Consider the following 27116-nt stretch of genomic DNA (forward strand, 5'->3'; position numbering starts at 1 on the left):
AGAGACAGGGAGTTTGGGAGAAAGGAAGAGAAGACTAGCAATCCTCATGGTATCATTAGGAATGTTCATTTTCATGGAAAGGCAGTCAGAAATAGAAACCCTGTTTTCACATTCTTTATTTTTATGGGGTTTTATCTATTGGTTAAAGCAATAACTCTAAATAGATTGATAAAAAATATTAACATCAATATATGTCTTAAGGTCAATATACTTAACACAATATATGTATTTAAATTTATACCTAGCCCTTCCTCAGTCCATTCCCAGGGGCTATAAAACCAATCACAATGCATGGCACTTAGCCCTGAAAAGTGCTCTAAGGGGAAGTGTCCCTAGGTTGATAGTTGTGACTCTCCTTGAGGTTTGGGACTTCCTTTATTTTTAGGTGATTATATTGCCTGGGTGGGTTTTCCTTTGTTTTTCTGCATAAACAATGCATTTCTCTCACACAGAAATGTTGCAATACTTATGTCACCTAACCCAAACTATAGTTGGTGAAATCAGCTTCCTTGCTTTCATCTATTCACAAAATCAAATAGAAGGTTTGCTCTTGGAAGGTCACTAATGTTCCCCACTGGTTTTGCTAGGAACAATGGCATTTATTGAACATTTGCCAGATACTATCTTGGGGGTATTATGTGCACTGGAACCTCTTAAGAACCCAATGAGATGGGTACTATTCCAGTTAACAGGTGAGGAAACTGAAGCCCAGAAGTAAAGTAACCGTCTTAGGCTATGTGATCAGTAAATGGTAGAACCAGGATTCATATCCAGCTTTATCCAAACTTCAGAGCCAATGTTCTATGTTACACCACTCTAAGTTCTTCTTCACCATAGTTATAAAGTGGTGGATAGAACAAAATAAAGAATTTTTAATAATCATTTTTGAGCAAGTAGGCTCACTTTCCAGGAAAGAAAGATGTTCTTCTGAGGAACACAGATAGCATTTTGTGTGGAGGAAAGATAGTCACTGTCAAGGTGACTGCATTGGAATGTGGACTTTCAGGTTGTAGATGTAAACAAGAGAGATGATAACCACCATGGTGGTAACTAGGATGATGACGCTAGTCCTGCACTGTTTGGCTTTCCTCAGAAACATGGGAGGGCTGGCTGACTAACACCCTCCCGCCACAGAGTCTGCCATGCTTCTCCTGAGTCTTCAAGACCAAGTGGGCTTGCAGGAGTATTCTGACTGCTGGCTCAACCACAGGGGTCCTTTCTCCACTTGCCTCTGCAACTCAGGGACCCATATGGGTATGAAAATGCCAAGATATCAAAGCAAAGATTACCCCAAAACCTTACAAACACTTCAATGGTTGTGTTTTACTTTTAAATCCAAGGGAGCCACCATTCTGGAGATGACAGAGGACTACTTACTAGGAAGACAGGAAACATGGGCATGCAGGGCAGTCGCCAAAGCCAGCCCTACTCCTCTTCTCCCACAGGCTGTGTGGAGAGCAGCTGCCACTCAGCCAACCTGGAGGGACCCATTGAAAAGGACAATGGGGTTCTATGAAATAACCTTGAACCAAAAAAAAAAAAAAAAGCTTCCCTCCAGATCAATCCACCAATGGGAGACTTCTTGAATGAGGTCCTCTTCCAAACAAAATTCCACATAGGTAGGTTCACACTTTTTAGCCCCTCACAGTCATCCTGAGGTTGGAACCATTATTCACCTTGAAACTCTCACAATGCAAGACACTTAGCAGGTATTTGAGATAAGATAGCAAGAATTCAATCAGAAGCATTAATTAAATAACTAAGACTACAGAGATCTCCAAAGAGGGAAAGTTGTCTGGGGGCTGGAGATGGTGTGTCTGGGTGGATACTTTACAAAGCAGTGAGGAAAAGGGTTCCAGAGGCGGTAGAAGGGTTCAGAAAGGGAGGGAAACAATGGCACCCTGCCCCCTTTGGCTGGAGGCCTAGTGGATAATTAAAATTTCTCCCTGCAGAGCTGAATGCTCACTCCCGGCTCATCACAAGGATGAGGCAGGGTAGTGTAGTGCAAAGAACATGAGCAGTAGAGTCAGAGAGTCCTGCAGTCATATACTGGCTCTGCCAAAGTTGTTGTGATGATCAGATTATTCATAAGGAGCCCAGGGGTGTGGCTGGCGCTCATGAAGCACAAAATGAAAGTCTTGGGTGAGCAGAGTGAACTTTCAAGTTTCTCTTTTAAGTAGATACCCTCACCCCATACCCTTAGACAATTCTGCGAAAGAAATACCTGTATTTCATTTATCATTAAACTTTGCTATTTTGACAATTTATCTTACTTATAAAATTATCTCAAAAATTGCCATCAGGCAGCCTAAATACCTTGTGTGGGGTGCTACAACATTAGGGAGTTCTCAGTTCTGATTGGTTGGTTTTGATTGGCATATCCATGAGGGGGCCAGATGCTGAAACTTCTTATAGTAAAAGGATATTTTGTATTTAAAAGCCAAATGTCAGCTGGCCTCACCAATTTGTGACCACAAAATGGAATCACATTTATACTTACGTTCAGTATATGCTGGTTATTTTCGGAATCCTCAAAGAGGGCCTCCATGCGGCCACAAACCAACATGTTAGCCACAGTCACCATGAGATAGTCACCTCCTACTTTTCTTTTCCTATTCTTGCAGCTGCTAAAGCCAATGCTGATGCTACTGTCTGTATGGATATCATGGTGTGTCCCTGTTTCTGTTTGTCTCTAAGGCACCAGTCATCCGGGAACCTGAACCACACTAGATTTCAAACAAAGATGGGGCTATAGGGGATATATTTTTCATCAGCCAGGCTCAGACCCTGCTCTATTTATATTTTGGGGTCTCAACTTCTCTCATAAACAATGTAGTCAGGTCCTGGGCCTCCCTTGAGAACAATCTTTAGTGAAAGCAGTACCATCTGTTCTGGCCCTCACCCCTCTACCCACAATGCTTAACTCCAGTGCAGGGGCCAGAGGAGAAGTTTCCATGCCATCCCCTCACTCTATCCTTCCTGTTGGTCCCTGTTGGTCCTTTCCCCTCCTATGGTGACTCCCATAGTCTCCAATTATAACAATAGATGCAGACAGATTAGTGCTTAGTAGTGTCAGTGAAGTATATTAACTACATAGGCAGTGTCTGGGTCTAATACTACTACTTGAAAATGTGCAGTTCAGGGAATTATGCAAGCAAAATATTCCAACCCTTGTCCACCTAAAAGATTTCTGGAAATATGCCCACATCTAAATGGTTTTCAGAAATCATTTATGTGAATGTACTGGGAGCTTGTGGGGAATAGAATAGAGCATGCTTATTTTAAGCTAAGAGTGTTTTTTTTTTTTTTTTTTTTTTTTTTTGGTGCCAAGACCTGCACTCTAATCCAGCCTAGACAATTCAATGAAGTCCCCTGATTGTTCTTGTGCCCCACTTAAAGTTTGCTTTGAGGTAGGTACTATGGTTCTGGGATCACAGCAAAAGCTCAACAGGAGCTCGAATGGAGACACTGCTCATGACAAAAAAAAAAAAAAAAAAATCACACACACAGGAAGCTATCACTGGACACCCCAGGATCTAAGCCTGGCTATAACATGGAAAGAGTGCCTGCTAATAAATGACCATTTCAGGGACCTTGTCCCAGGAGCTCCAGGAGTCTAGACAATCATTCTTTAGCACTCCAATGGCAGCATTTTTTTTACAAGGTCAGCCAGCATAACTGCAGGGTCCTCTGTCAGGTTCCTTTTGCTCATTTTAGACCATTGAAAATGTTATGTAAGAATATGAACTTCACTATCACCTGTACCTGGATCACATCTTTGTTCTGTCTTTGCCCCTATAGGCCGTCTAGCATATTATTGAATTTCTCTGAGCCTCAATTTTCTCTCTAGGGTGAAGACAATAATACCCAACTCCAAGTGTAGTTATAAAAGAGAAAGCAGATTAGGAAGGCCTGGCACCCAGCACAGTGCTCAGTATGCAGTGGTTTCTCAGTTGCCTGTCTTCTCTTATCACCAGGAGTCTTGCCTCTTTGCTCAGTACCCACACCAGGCTGCAGAAAGATAGAGTACCTTCCAGATTCACTTCTTAAGTTCTCAACTGAGTTAAATATCATTCTTTCATTTTGCTCCTCAGAACCTTGCAAATGGTTTCTACTCAGCCTACCTCTTAGGGCAGAATTAGATGAAGATTTGCACCATCCATTTTGCAAGAGACCGTGACTCTCTGATTGCTTTTGATAAAGGTCCAAGGGTTTGCCTCTGTTGGTGTGATCTTAATGGAGCTATTTATAGGTTTCTAAGTATAGGATAGAGCAAATAAAAGACACTTGCTGCTGAAGAATATGATGCAGTAACCAGACTTAGGAGTGAATCAGTTGTGAATCCTGACTCTGTCTCTTGTTAAATGTTGTCTTTGCATAAGTCATTCAACATTTATTGGCCATTTTATCACCTACAAAAATGGGATTAAATACACATTCTTATAGGATTGTTGGAATAAAAATAAACTAAGATATGTGAAGCACCAAACACTGTGCTGGTACACTGGAATGGTTGATCTAATGGTGTCTTTTATTATTTCTACTGCTTACCAGAGACACCTCCGGTTACATAAATGGCCATTACAACTGCCATTGCAAATCCAACATTGGTAGTGATGACTCCTCCAAAATTTCCTCTACTGAGGATAGCTTGGGCAACAGAGCCACATCCAAGAACCTGAAAGAAGAAGAGAGGAAGATTAATCAGTAAATGGGGATGGCCATGGTCAAAAGCAACCGAAACTCATAGTAACAAGACTTTTGTCAGCAAACTCATGGGCTGCCTCAGGCTTCATCCAAATCAAATCAATGCTCCAGCTACTATGCACAAATAGCAAAATGATGGATCCAGCCTGCATCTAGCTTACAGATAGATTTTTCTGGTATGTGCAATGTGAAAGTTTTGCCTGCATTTAGAAATCAGGCAATTTCACACAATGATCTAGGTTTCAGTCTTTTTAAAATTGAACTTTTTATTTTGAGAAGATTTTAGATTCACATGAGATTGTAAGAAAGAAAAGAGAAACCTCACATGTACCTCTGTGGGGAGCCACTTCAAATGCATGCACCTTTAAGTCCTGATGCACCCTGGGGATCTGAAAGATCCTGTAGTATGGTGGGGTAGTGCCATGACTCGTGACGCAGTCTTTTCCCTCGATGGGATAACAAGGCTAACAAGGCCTAGGAGTAGGCGGCACCCATAGTGGTTGAAGCACACTCACCTGATCCCTTGTAATCCTATCCCTTGCCTCATTTGAATGGCTTCTTCCGAGTAAAAGGGTTCAGCACGTGCTTCTCTCTCTCTCTTTCCATAGACCCCCTAAGGCCAGAGGAGCCATCACAGGACCCAAAGAAAAAGGTATTTCTCTGACTCTGTGTGATTATTTCGTGCAGTCCGGTTCACCTGGAGTGACCTCGAGTGTTTAGTTGTGGAACGTGACATATCTCTTAACCTTTGGTTTCTTTTAATTAATCAGAAGATCCAGTAGCTCCTGGGAAAACAATCTTCTGGAGCAGAGTTGGTTGCTCCCTTTAAATAGAACTTGGACCTTCCTAACTGGCTCACCCCATCTCAATTTACTTCACTTCACTCATTTAGGTGGGCTTCCTGGCCCTTGTAGGTATTTGAGTTTGAGACCCCTGCTCTAGTGGCTCCCATTATAAGCTGGATCAGGCACACAATCATATACACATCAATACATGGGATGGGCATTTGTAGGATGAATTAGAAAGATATGCAGGCAAACTGTAGGGGATAGATTTTTTTAATATTTATTTTTTTAGTTGTAATTGAACACAATATCTTTTATTTATTTATGTTTATGTGGTGCTGAGGTTTGAACCCAGGGCCTCGCATGTGTGAGGCGAGCACTACACCGCTGAGCCACAAAAACCAGCCCAGGGGATAGATTTTATAACTAGGCCCTCCTTATCTCTATGTCTTTTCCCCTAATGAGTCTACAGTGTCCTGGAGAGCTGAGGCTGCCAAACTCACTGCATCTTCTATTCACTATGGAATCAACACAGTGCTATGCTCACAGCAAGCTCTCTGCAAACAGCTGAACAATGAAGTATGGCAGAGAGTCTTCCACAATCTTCAGCTGGTAGAACATATTTTGGAGAATGGAATCAGTATTCATTAAAGTTTGAAATATTTACCTTATGATACATCCATTCAGCAGACTATGAGACAGCCATAAAAGAGAGTGAGGAAGAGCTGAATGAACCACAATGCAAAGATCCCAAGGGTATATTATTAAAGCTTCCTCTTCTTTGTTTTTTTCTTCTAGAAGAGGATGCTAATTGTATTAAAATACATGGTATGCATTCATTTCTATAAAAAAATGGACTCTCCATGAATACACAAACACCAGGAATGGGGTTGGATCTCATTGGTGAGATGAAGGAGAATTATATGGTTGTATACTGAAAGAACACTTTTCATTGTACACCCCTCTTTTTTTAAACCACATATTTCTTAATATTTTAAAAAATAGGTTCTGTACATTCGTTAGATAATTGGCTAAAACTATTTAATTGTAGTTCATTAAAGAAATAGTGAAGGAGGTTTCTTGTGAAACATGGGATGATTGCATACAAGTTTGATAATGAAAAAAATGATAGCAAATGACCACCAGCTGTCATCACATTGCAGTGTATAAAGCTTCATGGTCCTGGAGATAAAAGTTTTGGTCTGTAGGAATCATTAGATGAGTTATTTTTATATGTCAAGTTGACCAAACTTTTTCTAAAATATGAAAAATATTCAAGTTTGGACTTCATAACCAAAGAAAAACTGCAGTATTCTCCATTTTCTGCTTAAAACTGTGCATAATACCAAACTAGATAAATGGATAGATACACACATATATACATATGATATATATTCATGTATATATGAATTTTTTCTATACATGCATAGCTACTATAATTTTGATCTTAAATTTCCCCCAAATACCCATGTATTAAATGCTTAATTTCCAGGATAGTGCTTTTGTGAAGTTGTGAAACTTTAAAAGATGGGGTCTGGTAAGAGGTCTTAGGTCATTGGGGGAATTGCAAGATCTTAGTCCCTTCCTCTCTTTGCTCCTTGGCCATGAGGTGAGTGGTTTTCTTCTACCACGTGCCCCCATTGTGATGTTCTACTTTGCTATAGGCCCAAAACAATGATGTCAATTGATCATGAACTGAAACCTACAAAACTGTGACCCTAAATAAACATTATCCCCTTTATAAATTGATTTATCTCAGGTATTTATTTTATTCACAGAAAATCAACTAACATAATACTTATGATAAAATTTAATTTATAAATTTGGCATAGTAAAAGATTCACAACAATAACTAATAATACAATTATAATATTTTAACAGTATACTTATAACAAAAGCTATATGAGAGTGGCCTCTCTCTCTCTCTCTCTCTCTCTCTCTATATATATATATATATATATATATACACGTATATATATATATATATATAAGTAATATATATTAGTACATATATATATAATAGTGCAGTTATATATATATATATATATATATATATATATATATATATTGGACTCTCTCTCTCTCTCTCTCTCTCTATATATATATATATATATATATATATATATATATATATATATTACTGCACTATTCTTACCCTTCTTCTATTGTTTACAAGTAGCAAACTGTGAAAACCCAAACTGTGGATAAAGGGAGACAATTGTAACTTGAAAGAGGGTTCAATATCAAGCAAGAAGTAGAAGACATTAGGTAAAGTTTCATAAACAAATGTATTTTAGGAAAAACAAGATTAAGAATGTGAAGACTGCTTATCAGGCAAATAATAACCAGGTATGGTGTCTCTTCACCAAGGGATGAAAACAGAAGAGTCCCAAAGTGAAGTATGAAAAGTTGTACACAATTTTCGGATAGACATTAATTGATTCTAAATCACTCTCATGGGGGCTCATTTGTGAGGTCCTTCACAGCAACAGAATTTATAAACAGATATTAAGAGATATTTAATACACATAGCATGATTTCCATTTATTCCTCTAGGAAAGCAGAGGATAGATGGCACATGGATGATCTTTGGATGTCTGGTGTGTTCCAGTGCTAAGCCACATCCACCTTGTATGTCTAACTGCAGGCAGTAGGGAGAGGGAGGAGAGCTTGGCCTCAGAGAGAAGCCTTTGTTCTGCACCTCACACGCACATTGCAGACTCAGACTTCACTCAGTCTTGGCTCCACACCCTGGTACTGAACATTAGATGAAGTTGCAGCAGGAACATGTTCTCATTCCCTTTGCAAAAAATCCCGAGTCCATTTCATAGCCTACCAATTTCACATAGATCTGACATATTTTTTCCCTATAATCCCTATCTATTATAACAGCTGTCAGAATTAAACCCAGATTGGCTTTTCATTTAAAGCCAATTAAGTGTTCTGGGCACAACTTCCAAACTGACTAGCATTTTAATAGTATTTACAGAAAAGAGGAATAAAACAGTACTGACAGCTGAGATGACCTGTCTAGACAACCAGGGCTGAGAGGAGACACACCCAGAGCTGTCACTGCTTTCCAAATGAGCGCCTTCCCTTTTTCATGGCTCTGAGGCACACGTACTTGTGCTAGTCTAGAGGGAATATAAAAGCTTTAAATAGTTCAAGTGGACCTGGGAGGACCTCTGCCTGTTAAATTTCACTATGATTGATGTTCTCCTCTTTCACCCTACATGCTGAAATTGCTTTTTCTAGAGAAGATAATCAATGTTGTGGGCTGAAGGAAAGGAACAGGAGTAGAGATGAAGAATGTGGGGGCTTCAGTTATCCTCATGAGAATAACCGCTCAGAAGATTGCAGCCTAGATTTGCAGCATTGGGTCTTAATTTTAAAATATATTTATTGTAGATTGAAAAGCAACAGAGAAGATAGGTACTGCCTAAAAGTGTCTTCCCTTGCCTGCTTCCTGTATTTCTATGCTTGTATTCCTGGCACCATGCAAAAAGATCTTGGATATTCTAGTGTATCATGGTCTGATTGTGGATAAATGGCTGCCCATTCTGTTTGCCTTCTTTTGTGTGTTCAGTGTATTTTTTTCCCCTCCAAAATTGAAAAAAACTATCTTTCATGGTATTGCGGATAAAATTTTTCAACATGCTTTTCTGCTCTAACTTTAAGAATTACCACAGTTTTATACTTCATAAGCTTCATATAGAAAGAGACTGTTAGCAGTCTATCCTGTCTCTATTTTTCAGGTCTATCCTTCAGGAAAGCTTATCATCCATTCATATTCTTTTCACCAAATATGACCTCTCCTTTCTGAAATTCAATTACACTTTTTACTCTATGCAGTCAGTACCTAGTTTTTTTCAAAGTGCCTGATCTGGTTTCCTAGCTAGAAAACAGTAATTAAAGTTTCCTTCTATATCAACAGTCAATAATATGCTAGTAGTCTTTGTTCATTGGGTCTTGTTTCCTGAGTCTATAAAACAACTCCTCCTATCACATAGACCCCAAAGGTGTCTTCTACCTTCCTGACCTGCTTAATCTAGTTGCCTTCTCCAAAAGAGTTTGAAGAACCTCAAAACCATGCATAAAATGGTGAACATGACCAAGACACAGATCTAGTTTTCACTGTGTCCCCAAAACTCCTCACCCATCTTTTACTCATATTATCCAAATAGATTCATCAAGACTTCTCTTTTCTCATAAACCCAACCTACCTAATTGCCTTTCTGCGAATATAGCCACCTTCTACCTGACTCAGCATCTACTAATGGATTTGAAGATCAATGGTAATTCAAAATATTACATGAATATTGTGTTCCCTTTATCCAGTACTGTATAACTAACCACACCCAAGATTTAGCAGCTTATAATAATCATGTTTATTTCACTTATGAATCTTTAGTTTGGGCAGAATTTGGCATGGCAAACTCTCATCTCTGCTCCATTTATATTCAAAGGTGCTGGTTCCAAGGTTAGAGAACTGGAATAATTTGGAGGCCTGTGCATTTATGTATCTAGTGGTTGATGTCAGCTGCCAACTGATACCTTGGCTGAGGCATTGGCCCAAACACCTACAAATAGCATCCTCACGCAGCCCAGTTTCTTTACAACATGTGACTGAGTTCCAAAGATGAGTATCATCTAGGTTCCAGAGTCTATACAGGCCCATCCTTAGAACCACAGTCTCTTTCACATTCCAATAAGTGGAAGGAGCAGAGTGTTCTCCCCAAAATCTCTATTCTCCTGAATACCTGTCCTTCATCTCTGATCCCTGGGGTTGATCAGAATTCCAGAGAGTCTCACCTAGATAAGTTCTAGGTTATAGAAATGGACATCCCCTCCCATATGGTGCACTGCATCATAATGCAGGAATTAACCTTGTACCTTTGACTCATGGCTACTGATACAGCTGGTGGGACATTTGGTTACATGATGTAATTTAACTGTTCACATATTTATGACTGGCTTTGCAATTAAAAAAATACTCCAGATTGTATATTAAATTTCTTTGTCTCTACTAAACACTTTCTGATATATTGGAGGTAATTAAATAATAAGATCCCATGCATTTTTACCATGCTTGTTGGTTGCATAAATGAATGTGTTGCTTCTTTGTCTCAGCTTGCTCCTCTTTTAAAGGGGAAAACAGTATCTGCCAGGCTTGCTTCATAGGATTTTTCAAAAGGGTCAAAATGGGATAACATCAATGAAGGTACTAAATAGCAAAGGGCAATAATAAATGTAGGATAATGCTTTAAATGTAAACTCAAAAAAAAAAAAAAAAAGAAAAAGAAAAAGCCTCCAGCAGTTCAGGGTGAATGAATTAAGACAGTTTCACCCATGAACTTAACCGCTAACTCACTTCCTGGCCATACAGACAAGGTAAAAAATACATCTATGACAGACATTATAAATAGTTGCTGTTTCATTCCTAGTCACGGAATCAGATTTGGAGTAGAGAAGGGAAGTGTGAAGCTGACAAGCCCTTCAAGTTGTTTTGGTATTTGTGATTATTCTCCAAAGATGGGACATTTCATAGTTGGTGGGGTTTTAGTGCTCTGGGAGGAAAAGTTACAATAGAAAAATACTACTTTTATTATCAGGTTCTGTGCAAGGCAGAATTAACAGAAAGAATTTAAGTGGAAAAGCAAGAAAAACATTTGAAAGGAAGGATTGGTGTGTGATTAATTGGTGTGAGGTGATTTCCACCATTCCTAATCACCAGGACAAACAGTCTAGAACCATCTGGTATTCCTTCCCTTTCCCTCCCTTGAACACCCATAGCCAATGAGTGCCATATCTTGCTGAGCCTCCTTCTGTAGCCTCCAACCAGTGTCCCTACCTCCAGCCTTTCACCACACATTGTCCCTGCTAGATGTCACAGCTACAGATATGCTGCAACCTCTCCACCGCTCAGGAAGTACCAACACAATCCTCCAGCTGGTATTAAGGGCACTCCATTGCCTTGTCTCAGGACTCCCAGCATGAATCTTCAGCTCAGCCAGGCCGCAGGCCAGACACTCTGAGTTCTTTGAGCTGATGGCTGTCATTCCCACCTCTGCACATGTGCTCACACTGTACCGCACAGAAAGAATGTGCTTTCCCTGCACCTCCCCCCTAGAGACAATCTATTTTTGACTCTGAGCTAAAACCCTACCTCCTTCATGGCACTTTTTCTGACAAATTAAGCCTCAATTGACCTCGTCAATCATAGCCATACATCGTTCCTTCATTATATGCCACCTTGTTTTGTGGTTCCCCACCAAGAGTACAGTGTCCATCAGGGTAGCTTATTCTTCTTTATAGTCCATGTTCAAACAATATTTGATGAAAGATAGAAAATATTTAAACATAAGCAGGAGAAAAAAGTTTTTTCTTACTGTTAAGAGAAAGCAGAAAAAGAGGAAAAAGTTAGTTTGAAGGTAAGTTGTGAAAAATGAGAGGTGCAATTTCTAAGAAATACTGTTTGGGAGTGCTGATAAGTTCCCAGTTGAGCCATGACCCCTGTCATGAGCTGTTTACTGGACACAATATGAAACCCAACATGATGAAGTGATTATCATGAACTGAATTGCTGGGGATGGGGAGAGGGAAGAATCAGCCCACAGGTTTTATTGTATTTGACCTTTCTTAAATCTCTTGCATATTTATTACTTCCTTTAAAATGTAAAACGAGATGTTCCTAGCAGAACACATGGTGTATAACAGACAATAAATATTTGTTTGAAGAGTATGTAAAAACTGAGGCCTTTCGGAAAAGCAGTAGTCAATGAATTTTAGGAATTCCTTTGCAAAATGTGTGTGAGTGCACACAACCTGGGGTTAGAGACCACCTAGGAAATTTGTAATTATTGCAAGAAGTCTATGATTCCTTGATATATGAGACACTGTCCAAAAATGAAAAAAAATAATGTGCCTTTTGTAAATGTTTATATCTTGACTCGTCAGTCTAGGATAGTGTAAATAAGGGAATACAAATACCAGCTACCATCTATTTGATGCATTCTTTTATGCTAGATTCCATGCTAAGCATACTGTATTGCTCTATCATTACCCCATCATTAATTCACAATCACTATGAGAGGGAAGTATCACCACCTCCACTTGACAGCTGGGGAAATTGAGGCTGAGAAAGGCCAAGTGACTTGTCTAATTTTGTACCATTGGAAGGGAACAGAACCAACATTTGATCACAGAACTCTTGACCATTACAATGGATGGAATAGGAGGTCATCAGAAACAACATATATTCCCCCAAATTAGTGGAAATATTCAGGGAGGACACAGTTTTCTATAGGATGCAGGAAGATGCACCAGTTTTTCTATTTGTCTGTTGAAAGCAAAGACTGTCCAGGAAAGCTAAGAACTTGGAGACCCCAGGCAGCAGCCATCTGTTATCAATTTATCCAGTAAAAATGGCTTCACTATAAACCAGATACATCAGTTTGAGGAGAAAAGAGTGAGGCTGAAGGTCATTTGGGAGCCTAGTTCCTAGTTAAGTGACTTTTCTGGTGACAATAAATGTGATCACCTTGGTTCAGAAAATAGCCAACTCATAAGCTTTTCCACTTAAGACTCCCAGTGACCTAGAGAGAAAACCCTTTCAATTCCAATTTCTTCCTTTCTCAGAGATCAACAAGATAATGTTGATGGTTTTATCCAGCTTTTTATATTTATGCAAGATCTGTTTTCCTGCTTTTTATTTGCTTGGTTTCTAGCAACTTTCATTAGATGATCAAAGGCTCACTAGTGGAAAACTAGACAGTAGGGCAGAGTTAAACCCCCTTTTCTTTCTTGCACCTCTTCTGAGGCTCATGGTCTTCTACACCTTAAGACTGATCAAACTTGCTAATACTGGAAGTGAGTGGCCTGGGTGGCTTCTGAGATAGTGATGGAATAGACCTTTTCCACACTGGTGAACCATATACACCAGCCACACAGACTGCTGTGGCACTGAAGGAACTTATCTAGAATTCATATCTATTTTCAATATGGAGTCAAACAATTTCCCCAACCCTACCTGCCCTTTTAGAAACTTATAACTAAAGAAATAGAGCCAAAGCCTAAGAAGTAACTAAACCAGAGCCAAAGAAGTAAGGTGGCCATTCTGAAATGCCCAATACCTCCAGATCTCACTCAGCCAATATTTATTGATTATTTTTTCCTTTAAAGACTTTTCCTGTAAGCAAATATCCTCCTTTAATCCAATAGTACCAGATGAGGGCATGTTTGCTGTACCACACGTAGGCAGCAACACAGTAACCCAGTTACATGAATTATGTATCAGGATTTCACCTTTTATGCTGCTACAGACCTTCTTGAAAATAGGAAAGGAATATATGTTAAATTAAAAATGGCTTCAAGTAGATAATTTGTCATCACATGATATCAATGTTCATAATTCAGAAGTCAGCATTAAAAGAGCATACCTCCAGTGACTCCTATTTTAAATCAACTGATTTGGTCTGCATGTAGAGAGTATGGCGAGATATTTACATATGTATATATACACATATTTGTATAATTTGGTTCTCATAATAACCCAAGTGGGAGAAAATCTCTCTTGTTTCCATCTAAAGAAACCTTGGGACAAAGAAATTAAGTAATTCAAATGATGACATACAGCTAGTGGAAAGAAATTCTGAACCTAAAGTTAACACATGTGTCTTTTGCTTACACTAAACTGCCCTCAACTGCATCTGTGCAAAACAAGTAGCATATTCAGATTTGTACTTCAGAGTTTGCCTTTAAAAAATTCAAACTGTAGGAGATTTACTTAATTTACTCACCTATTCTTTCCTTCCTTCATGTGTATGTGTGTATGTGTGTGTGTGTGTGTGTGTGTGTGTGTGTGTCTGTGTGTGTGTGTGTGTGTGTATCTTCAGAGTGCCAATCATGCAATCATGGTGCCTGGTGGTAGCAGGGATGTAAAAAAAAAAAAAAAATCAGACACAGTCCCTCCAGGAGCTGTCAAACCTGTGGGAAAGGAAGATACACAACTATAGTAAACCAAGAAGTAATGAGAATCACAAGGAAATTATGGCTGAATTGTGGTACTGTTATTAGTATTATAAACTTCTTAATGAACGGCTTAAACATTTATGCCCAGAGAAAGTATAAATGGAGAAACAATTTTATAATCTGGCCTTACTAAATAGATGGTGAATATTTTGAGATTTGTTTCCACAAATTATTGAATTACTTGGTCAATACCTTAAATTATTGAATCACTTCATATAATATTACTAAATCTAAGATTACATTAATATAGGTATATAAGGTGCTATAAGATCAAATTTTCTCTTCTGATACTATCTGAAATAAAAATGATTTGTACATTATTGCCTCAGCCAATTTTGCCAAGTGGTAGGATGGGAGATTATTATGGATGGAAAAAGAGTTTAGTAGGATGGGAAAAGAAAAGGATTGGTCTTGCATATGAGGAAACTCAGTTTCTAATTATAGGCCTCTTGGGTATTAGTCCATTTTCTGTTAGTATACTTTGTATACAACCAGAGATATGAAAGATTGTGCTCTATATGTGTAATAAGAATTGTAATGAATTTCATTGTCATATATAAAAAAAGAAAAAAATACCCTAGGTATGGTACTTTATAAATAAAAGAAGTTTATTTAGCTCACAGCATTCGAATTTTGAGGACATGTTTCCATAACTGGCTCAGCTGTGGTGAGTACCTAATGGTGGATGGCATCACAATGATAAAAGCATCTGCAAGAGGGAGAAATCACATAGCAAGACAGGAGGCCAGGCTACCTAACTACCTTTCCCTGCCACCTCTCATATTGCCACACTGAGGACCAAGCCTCCAACACATTGGAGGATCAGTTGGAAGACAAAGCTCTCCAAACCACTGTATCCCATAAAGAGATGATACCAAGCAGAAGACTTCTACTTCCACAGTCTCTCCATTTACCCTTTTCTGGAGAGACTATTTGTCTTTGTAGAATGTGATTAAGGATATCTTTAGAGCACAGTCACATACTGTCATCCTATAGTTGAAGGTGGCCTATGAATGAGACTGACCCATTGATGTGCTTTATTTGGCACACACAGTAATTTAAATTTAAAAAAAAAATGTTGCTAATATTCAAAGAAAAAAATTACACATACAGCTCTGGATTTCTGACTACTCTTAAAAAGATGGAGAATCTGGTAGCATTGTCTCTTTTCTGGCCATAGTGGAGAGGGTCTGGGTAGCAGATGTCCCCACTAAGACAGGGCACTTCCTCCCTACCTCCACCAGACCCATTTTACTCTTCTGTGTTACCTGCTTTGTTTCAATAAACTTTTGGGGTATTGATACCTGTCTTAGGTCTGTGAAGAGAAACCCATTCAGCTTTCAGTGCCAGTGAGTTCCTGGTCCCACAAATGCCATGGTGATAACAGACAAGGAATGAGATGCCCCAGAACCTCTCAGTGCCTGGAGGAAGGACCTGTAGCTACTTTCACATGAAGGAATGACTGCAGGCAAAACTTTTATCCACAGCAGTGGTCACAGAGAGACCAAATCCACAATCCTCATCCTTGAGAAGGGAGTCAATGTGGGGACTCCCAGAGGTTTTCCTGCCTCTGTAATCATTTTGTTTTCTGGAATAAATGGTAACCTGTCAGCACGGCATTCTCTGAAAACCCTGTCCTTCTAGCCTATTTCATGGATGCCCTACATCCACACTACTCCACCTGCTTATATATACCTACCTAGTTATGTGACTATATCCAAACATATAACTGTAATAGTAACAATCACCACAAACACACACCTAGTGTGTCCTGAGTGCTTTTTTTGGTGAAATAAGCGCACTTTCCATACATTAGCCCATCTGTTCTCACAATGACCTTTTGCGTCTGGTAATCTTACTGTCTCCATTTTTCAAATAAGGAGATCCAAGCTTGGACAGGTTAAGACAACTTCTCACATTCACACAAGTAGTAAGTTTTGGGTCCCAACTTTAACTGCACATCGTTTTAACTGCTGGATGTGGAAAAGTATATTAAAGCACGTACACATACACACATTGGCCATGCATGCTCACATATACCACTTCGGTCATAACTCCCACCACTTCACTCCCATTTAAAAACTGAAAGACTGAGTGACTTCAAAAAATTCATATTGCTCCTAAGTGGCAGCATGCCAATCTGGAGCAAGATTTTCTGACTCCATAACCTGTGCTCCTCCTGTGACAAAACCACTGCCTCTGTGGGTCTGCTTGTTCCCTTTATAAGGACAGAATGCATATTTATGCACAACTTTCCAGACAGTTAGTCTTTCAATTGGAAAATAAAACTTCCTCAGTCATAACAAAAATAGTCACAAAGAACCAAGACTGAAATCTGGAAATTCTGGTTAAAAGTGTTTGGTGGCTTGAGAGAATGTCAAAATGAGATCAGCCACCCCTTGAGAACCAGCTGTACCTACACAATCTGAATATCATCAGATTCTTGACAAAAGTGCCAAGAACATGCGTTGAAGAAAGCAAAGGCTCTTTATCAAATGGTACTGGGGAAACTGGACTTCCATGTGGAAGACTGAAACTAGAATCTATTTATCATCTTGTGAAAAATCAAATCAAATGGATCTTAAATACAAACCCAAAATTCTGAAACTACTAGAGCATAGGAAAATCTTTCAAGATATTGACACAGGCAATAATTTCCTGAGTAGGGCTCCAGTGTCTCAGGAAACAAAACAAGAATTGACAAATGGGAATTTTGCAATCAACAGAGTAAAGAGGCAACTTATGGAATAGGAGAAAATTTTTGTTGGTATTCATTTGACAGAGGATTAATACCCAGAGTATGTAAAGAACTAAAAACAAATCAAATGAATAACAGAAGACCAAGTAATCCAATCAGTAAGTGGGCAAATGATCTAACCAGAGAGTTTTCAAAAGAAGAAGTACGAATGACCAACAAGTATATGAAAGAGATGCTCAATGTTTTTAGCCACCAGGGAAATGCAAATCGAACTTCACTGAGATCCCATCTTACCCTAGTCAGGATGGATATTTTTAAAAAACCCCAAAATAACAAATGCTGGTGAGGTTGTGGAGAAAAAGAAACCCTTAAGTTCATACAACTACTATGAAAAGCACTATGGAGTTTCCTCAAAAAACTAAAAATTGAACTGCCAAATGATCCAGCTCTCCATTCCCAAGTATATAACTGAAGGAAATGAAGTCAGCATATAGAAGAGACACCTGCTTGTCCAAATTTATTGCAGCACTATTCACACACACACACACACACACACACACACACACACACACAAAAACCCACCAAAATATGTAATCAGCCTAGGTGCCCATCAACAAATGAATGGTTAAAGAAAATATGGCACATATACACAAAGGAGAGTTATTCTGCTATAAAGAAAAACAAAGCATGTCATTTGCAGGGAAATGATGGAACTGCAAGTCATCATAATGTTAAACAAAATTAGCCAGATGCAGAATATTGTACATTTTCTCTCATATGTGGAAACTAAAAAAAAAAAAAAAGTTGACTTGAAAATAGATAACAGACTATTAGGAAAGGGGAAGGGGGACAGCGATACAGGTAAGAAAGAGAGAAGGGAGTATAAGAATAGTGGGGGAGGTAGATACATTCAAAGGATGATATACACATATATGGAAATGTCACCATAGAAACCCATTAATTTGTACAATTACTATGATTGAATAATTGTAGTTTTAAAAATATGGAAAAAAAGAGAACCAGCTGTACTTGAAAAGAGATGCTATTAGGGAAGGCTCATAAAAAGATACGAATCTTGGTAGTCAGGTGAGTAGGCAAATGGCCAATGTCAGTACTCTCCAAGTAGAAAAGAGTATCAAGAACCAACTCAGGCCTCAGAAATGAGAGACAATTAAACTCCATGATCTCTACTGGGCTGAAAAAACAATCCTTTTCCATTCTGACGCACCTTAGGCATTCACAACCCTCAACTCATTCCAGATGCTGACCTGGAAAGGAACTTGATCACAATCCCAAGGGTCAGAATAAGAAACTAATTATGCATTTATATTATTTATTATCCTCATTTTCATCTTATGGTACTAGTGGTTTTTCAGAACACTTTTGAGCAACTCCTTAAAACACTTGGAAGAGGTGTATTCCACTGGGTAAATTCTTTCATGGGGACCAAAAGGGTAAGGAAAATACACATAAACATGTACAAATTTTCAAATTACAAAACGGTCCACAATAGATATAAGAAATTGGTTTCCACCCCAGATTTAAAATTTTATTCTTCACAGAGAACTAATACCAATACTTTCTGGTATGTTCTGACAAAAATGTTTTTGAGTGTGTGTGTGTGTGTGTGTGTGTGTGTGTATGCATGCATGCGTCTGTACAAGAAGGAGTATTTTACACATAACTTTTCCTGCCTGCTTTTTCATTTGGTCTTCCCAAGTCAACATGTAAACATTATCTTTAATGGCCACAGAGGAGTCTTTGGCTTGAATCTAGTCCACTCCTTTAACCAGTTACCTGTTGATAGATCCATAAGTTTTGGGGGGAGGCTTTCTTATAAGAAAGTCTCGATTTCTAGACCAAGTCTTAGTAGGTAAGCTAGTTCTAGGATGAGAGGAACTGGACCCTCAAGTCCTTATGTTCTCAACTGGCAATGCCAGGTCCATTTCTTAGCATGATTGGACAACCTAACAAAGTCATATTTTCTCTTAAATCTTTTGCTTTGCTTTGTAGTAATCACACCAGACATAAAACTGGGGGCCCATTAGATGTATTGAGTAGGCTTTACTGCTGGACTGCTTCGGCAATCTGAACAGCTCTAAAGGTTGTTATATCACCTTTATGAGACTTCTCTTCCTCACAGCCTTTTACTTTAAGTTGCATCTTCACAGGGTCAATGAGTAAAGAGGAGCCAACTTCTGCTCTTACTCTTGTGTTCTTCTTTCTTGTCAAGTAATGAGAACATGATGCACTGAACTTTGTCATTAAAGAAAAACCAACGAAACCCACTTCTGGAAAGTAGAAAAAGAAATAGTTCTCCTTTGAAAGTCAATGAAAGGAACAGTTTTTCTGGGTTGAAATTAAAACTCAGGGATTAAAAGCAGTATATTCTTGGGCAGAATTGAGTTTGGCTCTGGAGTCTACAGGTCCTAGAGCAGTGACCCAGAACAGACTTTTCTCCCCCAGTTCTTTGGAACTGTGAGATTTCCCAGCTAAGTCTGGCCCTTTGTATTCATTGTTGATAAGGGGAAGACCACAGGGAAATTCCCCTTCAGCTGCTGACTCAAGGTCTAAGTACTTAAACAGGACCAGCCTCGTGTGGAGAAAGCATGGGGTCTTTGATTTACTCATGAGGAGAAAGGAAGTAGAGAGCTGTTCTTTTGGGAGATGCTCTTCCACAGGCACCTGCATCCATCAATCTTCTCTTCTCAAGTTTTCCACTTCATAACAATCTTCTCTGGCTGGTATTATACCAGGGAAACCCAGCAGAAGCATGTGAATTTCTGCTCCAGAAGAATGACTATACAACTTTGGACCACATGGAATTCCCAAAGAGAAACAAAAACCTCCCTGAAGAATTTACAAGGCAAGTTTACAAAAGACTGAGGAAGAGATACTTCACAAATGACAGCAGACAATAAACAGAATGATTAGCTCCCAAAAAACTGGATATGAATGAAGTTTCCTAAAATGACATAAATATATTAGATTTGGTAAGTTAAAGAGATGAAAGAACTAAGTATGTGAGAAAAGAAATTAAGAAAAAAACCCCAAGAACTTACAGAAATAAAATATTTTACCAGAAATAAAGACTCAATGAAGATGTTAAACAGAAGATTAGATACAATCAAATAGGAAATTGGTAAATTGGAAAATAAATTTGAGACAATAACTACACAAAATGCAGCATAGATTAAGAGAATAAGAGAGAAATATAAAGTAATAATTAAGAGACATAAAGAAAAAGAGTGAGAGGGTCAAGCATGTATAAAAATATAATAGGAACTCCAAAAAGAGAAAATAGACTACAGGAAAGGCAAGGTGAAGATGAGAATTTTCCAGAAGTAGCAAAAACTGAAGATGAACAATGAATCCTGAGCCCTAGAAAAATTCATCCGTAGTCATATTATAGTGAAAATTCAGAATAAAAAACAAAGAGAAACTTTCATTAGTGGTCAGAGAAATGCTGATTCTTAAGGACTAAAATGAGACCAAAGACAGTTTTGCTAAGAGCAGTAACAGAGAGGTTTGGGTGACGCCTGCCAATAAAAAAGGACTAAAACTTAATCTAAAACTTGCCGGCTGATTTATCATTCAGTGTTGCACATAAAACAAGTAACTACTCAGACAAAGACTAACATAATTTGTCCACACATACCCATCCTGAAAAATTCCTAAAGTACTCCACAAGAATCAGCCCAGAAAGAAAGCAATATATATATGAAGACATTATTAGCAAGCAATCTAGTAAATGATAGCTCATTTAAATTTAAATAAGTATTCGCTGTTAAAAGTTGACTACAAAAATAATAAAGAATTTAAATATTAGACAATAACGATACGTAAGATGGAGTGGTTATTGGAATTAGGATGTGAAAAAGTTTTGATGTTGTTCAGAAGAGATGTTGATTTACTTTTAACTTTAATTCAAGAATACACTTCTTTAAAAATTTGAGGGCAAACACTTAAAAACAGAAGGAGCACATGTTTATTGCAGTACCACTCACAATAACCAAGATACGGAACCAATCTAAATGTCCATCAATAGAGGAGTGGATTGAGAAAATATAGTATATACATAATAGAATGCTAGTCAGCTTTTAAAAAAAAAAAGAAGGGAATTCTGTCATTTGGGTCAGCAAGAATGAACCTAAAGGACATCACATTAAATGAAATAATGTAGGGCCCAAAAGACAAAATACCACATGGCTTCACTCATGTGAAGAATCTTAAAAAATGGAACTGACAGGAAGGAGAGAGTAAAATGGTGGTTACCAAGGATTGGAGAGTACAGATTGTGGAGACGTTGGTCAAAGGGTACAAAATTCCAGCAAGACAGGAGAAATAAGTTCAAGAGATCTACTGTAGACTGTGGTGACTATAGTTAATGACATTTTGCTGTCTACTTAAAAATGACTGAGACTGTATTTTAAGTGTTCTCATCTAGAAAAACTATGGGGTGTAATTCATATGTTCATTAGCTCAATTTAAGCATTCTTTATTGTATATATATTTCAAACATCATGTTGTACACTGTAAATATAAATACTTTTTATTTGCCAATTTCAACAATTACTTATTTAAACACTCAAAAAGTTACCATTCATAATAGAACAAAAACTTTGGGACATCTAGAAATATATGCAACAAAAGATATGTATTACTAACATAAAGCATATTATGAGACTTTTAATAGGAAGTATAGAATACAACCTATGGAAGAAGATCCATTTCCTATTCATGGATGAGAAAATTCACTATTCTAAAAATGTCAAGTTTTACCTAAAATAACATGTAAATTTCATGAAATTTCAGCCAAATTTTCTACAGTGTCATTAAGGCACTTGATAAATAGATTCTATACTTCTTATGAAGAAATAAAATGTTTAAAATGGCTAAGACAACATTTAAAAAATGACAAAAATACCAGAAAACAAAAGATATTTACTAAGTGATCAAAACAAAAACCAGGTGACACAAGTGCACATTTGTACAAATAGATCCCTGAATAGTCTAGATATAAACACACTCATATGTGAACTGCTATATGATAGCCATGACATCACAATTGGTGGAGAGAGTCCGGCTCATGGTTTCAGAGGCTTCAGTCCACTGTTGCTCTCTTGTCTTTAAGTCTGGGGTGGAATAGTACATCCTGATAGGGGGCACATGGATGAGGAAGCTGCTTATCTCGTGGCAGCCGGAGAGCAGAGAGAGCAAGAGAGAAGGGGTTGCGTCCTCACATCCCTTCAAGGGCATACCCCAATGACCCAACTTCTTCCAAGTAGGCCCCACATCTGAAAGGTTCAACCACCTCCCAATAGCATCACAGGCTAGCAACAAAGCCTTGGACTCATGAGACTCTGTGGGGACATCTGAAATTCAAACTATAGCACCATCTGTGGCCAGAGTCAGCCAGAGCACTGCTGACAGCAAAGGCTTCTGACTTCCTAGCAGCAGATGAACTGACAGCTCAAGCTTTGTGTGACCTTCAGTCTTGATCATCTCAAGCTTAGGCTGAGGGAGGGCTTTGCAAAGCAATGTGCTAGAAGAAGCAAGCAAGGAGGCAACAGAAAAGGCAGGTGCTGATGAGCCATAAAGTAAGAGAGAGGCGTGATAGGGTCTCTAGAGGCCAGTTTCACCATAGGTCCTTTGCTCTAAGCCCAAAAAAATGGTGTCCAGGAGGATCCAGAGAAAGGAAGCACGAGAGGAAAAACAGTGTAATGCATGGTCAGCACATTCATCAAAGCCACGAAGTCATGGTTGACCCACTTCAGAACCCTGGTGTCACAAGAGGTTCAGAATGTGTAGGCAGCAAAGAGATCTGGAAACTCTGAGAGCAAATCTTCTACATAATTTCCCTGTTGTGATCATGTCTGCTCTGTGGAACCATCCTTTGACACCTTTAATACCTATTGTAGGCTATAAAAATTAGTTAAGGGCTTGGGATATAGCTTAGTTGGTAGAGTGCTTGCTTTGCATCACAAGGCCCTGGGTTCAATCCCCAGCACCAAAAAAAAATTAAAAAATAAATAAATAAATAAAAAATAAAAATCAAGTACTCCTGGGCTTTCCCGTGAAAGAATTTAATTTAATTCTCATTAAATGATGATACATTAGGAATGTCTGGAGTCAGGATATCAAGTCCAACCCTTGCATTCAAGGGCTGGGTGATCTTGGGTCAGTCTCTTAATTACATTACACCTGTAACATCTGGGAAAATAGAATTGATCATTTAAATGAAAATAGGACCTAGATGAGCACATTATCCTTCCTTGAGGAAAACCACAAAGGAGACTCAAGAACCTAAGGCCGGGCAGCTGTTCTGAGCTGATTCACAGGGTACATGATCACATCAACCTGGGCCTCAGCTCTGCCATCAACAAAAATGATCAATGCTGTCTGCTCACCCCTACCTCAGGGCTATCCTACTAGTACCCGGGGATCATAAATAGTGTAGTAAACCAAAGCTGCCCTGAATTATTCCCTGCAAAGTTCATGTCTCCTTTTATCTGACTTATTTTTAAAAATTTCCTATTCATTTCTGAATGCTGGTCGTATATTCTTTTGTTTCAAAAGTTCCTTAATAAGGAAGACCTAGTCCAAGATCAGAACACACTTTAGAATAATAATTTAAAGTCCTACAGCTTCTATAGCTAGCATATCTGACTGAGAGTCCTCCCAGAATGGAACTCTGAACTCTGAACTCTGTGACCCCAGCAAGGAGGAACCTTGGTCATGAAGTCACAAGTCATGGAGGAGGACAGAAGCAGGAAGTAGGAAACACTTGTGGTGTCTGAAGTTTCTTAAGCACCACTGGCCGTCTGCTTCCTCCCTCCCTCCCTCTGCGCTGCCCACTCCTTTCCCCACTCCATATTCCGCGTTCCAGGTTGGCTCCTTTCTATTTTCCTCCATGGCACAGCAGATCAAGGTTACTATTTTTAACAGAAGTAGTTGCTTTCTTTTTTTTTTTTTTAACTCTTAAAGATGCCAAAAGTTATATCTCTAATGTGGAAGCTTGACAGGGTGAGAAAAGAATTTAGGGCCTCACCACTTCATGAGGAGATGTAACCTACTCATAACTCTAGCCCTGGAAGGATACCATTCCACTTCAGGAGGAAATATGGAAGCTTGCAGGTTGTTTGCCTCAGCATTTTCAATAAGATGAGCTTTGCATCAAAGAATACTAGAAAGTTTGAAGAGAGGAGGGCATATAGAATAATGAGGAGCAGACAAAGCCCCTGTGAGAAATGACTAGAGAGTCTAAGAAGTTCAGCCCACCAAAGAGATTTTTATGAGACAGGAGGATCACAGGTTCAAAGCAAGTTTCTAAGTCACTTAGTGAGACCCTGTCTCAAAATAAAAATTAAAAAGGGTCTGGGGATGTGGCTCAATGGTTAAGCACCCCTCAGTTCATTCCCTAGCACCAAAATGAACAGATTTTAATGTTTGCACATTTATGGGGTCTCCTTTGTTTAGGGGCACAACTCCACCACAGAAGCTGGGAAAAGGTACCTTAAGATGCACAAGAGAAGACGCAATGGCTGTTTCCAAACACAAGAAGTCCTCTCAAGTAGATGAGGGAAAGGCACTAGCAAGAGGAAAGAGAGCTGGCCTCTGACAAGCATTTCCTCTGTTGGGAAATTTACATGTAATGTGTATCCAGTGTTCACAAAAACATTAGGAAGTATTAGCTCCTTTTGAAGAGACTAAGACTCAAAGAAATTGAATCCATTGCTCAGGATCATAATGCAGTCAAGTAATAGAGCAGGAGCAGGCAGACAACGTGAGTTCCCATGGGGGTCTCAGTGTCCCTAGGCTACAAGCAATGGTGCAGAGGCCTTGAGGGTCTCCTGCTCTGTCTTTACCTCACATCTGTCTATTCACTATGAAGACACTGGCCCTGGTGTACAATGACTGATCTCACCAGCAAGCCCATCAGTTCAACTCCTCTGCTCACAAGCAAATAACAGCTACCACATGCCCCCCATCCACCTTAGAGGGAGTACAATTTATCAGGGATGTTCCCCAAGGGATTCCAGAAATGGGAAGTGGCTCAGAAAGTATAGGCTCTAGAATTAAAAAGAAATCAAGTTTGACATTTTTCTGATTTGGATCAGTTACTTTCTCTCCTTCAGCCCTCCGTCTTTTCTGTTTATGGGGTGGTAATAAAGCGGCTAACTGTTCATTGTTATTATTATTAATATAAAATTATTATAATTGAGTTCATTATAACTGAGACTCAATGCTTCTAAAATTTTTCTCTGTAGTAAAGAAGATGTATTGTAAACCTAGTAGAGATGAAAGGCCTATCTATCTGAATGTCTACAAGGCCAAATTAGAGCTAATTCTTTGTCTTATAACTGGACAGTTTTAGTTGTAATTTACAAAGATTTTTTCATGGACTTTCTCCTCTCTTAATGCTACCACTAGGTCCTTATGTGTGTCATTTATACCATAGTGTGAATGAGTTTGAGATGATTCCCCTAGGAGCAGATTTTGAGAAGGGGGAGAAAAATGACATCAGAATCCTAGGGTCTGGGAGAAAAACTATTGTATCAAATTTGAAGAACCAATAAATCTTGCATATCCTCTGCCACCTTTTTAATGTTTCCTTCCCCCTGCTTTGTCAACATGCAATTATTTTCACTAGAAAAACAAGGCAAAATACACATTTTCTAAAAAATCAAAAACAATCTGGCCAGGTGTAGTGGTGCACGCTTATAATCCCAGTGGCTCGGGAGGCTGAGGCAGGAGGATCACAAGTTCAAAGCCAGTCTCAGCAAAAGTGAGGTGCTAAGCAACTCTGTGAGATTCTGTCTCTAAATAAAATACAAAATAGGGCTGGGGATGTGACTAAGTGGTTGAGTGCCCCTGAGTTCAATCTCCTGTAGTCCTCCTCCAAAAAAAATCGGAATACTCTTTGATCAAACTATGTAAACACATTGGCTAAAAAAGTAATGAGATTATGCAGAAACTTGTTTACACATCTCCAGAGATCTCAACAAAATTGAAGATTATGATTACAATTATAATCTATATCAGGGCTCACTTTAGGAAATAAGTATAACATAGAAATTAATCCTTTCACAAAATGAGTGACTTTAGCCAAAAGATACGAGTGTAATTTTTCAACATACATTAAGATACAATTTCTTTAGCCCCCACCTTGAGTTCTGGGTATAGAAAAGATAGACTGTTTTTTTTTCTCTGCTCTCATAACGCAACAATCCACACCCAACAATTTGTGACCCTCAAAGGTGTACAGACTTCTTCCTACCAGCAAGCAAGTAATTAGATCTGAGGACACTGGCCTCCAATTTGATTCTGACCCAGTCTACCTGGAGCTAGTATCAGATTTTGCAGGATGAGGGCTCCGTCCCCAGTAGTCTTCCAGGACACACTCCCTCCCCCCAGTAGGTGGCATTCATAAGCCACAGGTTGTCTTATCTGTGCTTCTGACACACCAGCCATAATTTGGGGTTCCCATGACCCCTCCTTGGGTTCAGTTAGTTGGCTTGTGCAGCTCATAGAAGTCAGAGAAATATTTACTTAGGTTTACAGGTTTGTTACAAAGATGAAGATAGAGATGAAGAGATGCATTAGACATGCAGAGGTGGGGCTGAGCTTCCATGCCCTCTGCAGATGCACCCCCTCCAGGAACCTCATGTGTTTAGCTCTCCTTATAAATTTTTATGGAGAGGAGACTTGATTGCAGAGATGTGATTAAAGTCTGGATCACCTTGTGAAAACATGATTGGACAAAGAGTATGATGTAATGCTATAAGACTGGTGGGGGGGGAGGGGGGTAGTCATGGATAGAGTGTGTGCTTGGCATGCTCAAGGCCTTGGTTTTGATTCCTAGCATTAAAAACAAACAAAAACACTAGATGGGG

General features: G+C 38.9%; 1 protein-coding gene across 1 annotated transcript in view; it reads right to left on the reverse strand.

The window, feature by feature from the left end:
• The window catches only part of AQP9 (aquaporin 9), a 42079-nt gene that overhangs the window by 12744 nt on the left and 2219 nt on the right, over nt 1–27116 (reverse strand). The window contains exon 2 of the mRNA XM_081292777.1: nt 4552–4678. Within this exon, the coding sequence (XP_081148903.1) occupies nt 4552–4678 (127 nt within the window). The remainder of the gene's footprint in view (nt 1–4551; nt 4679–27116) is intronic.

Source organism: Spermophilus citellus, assembly GCF_964194105.1.
Source record: "Spermophilus citellus genome assembly, chromosome: 4".
Taxonomy (NCBI): domain Eukaryota; kingdom Metazoa; phylum Chordata; class Mammalia; order Rodentia; family Sciuridae; genus Spermophilus; species Spermophilus citellus.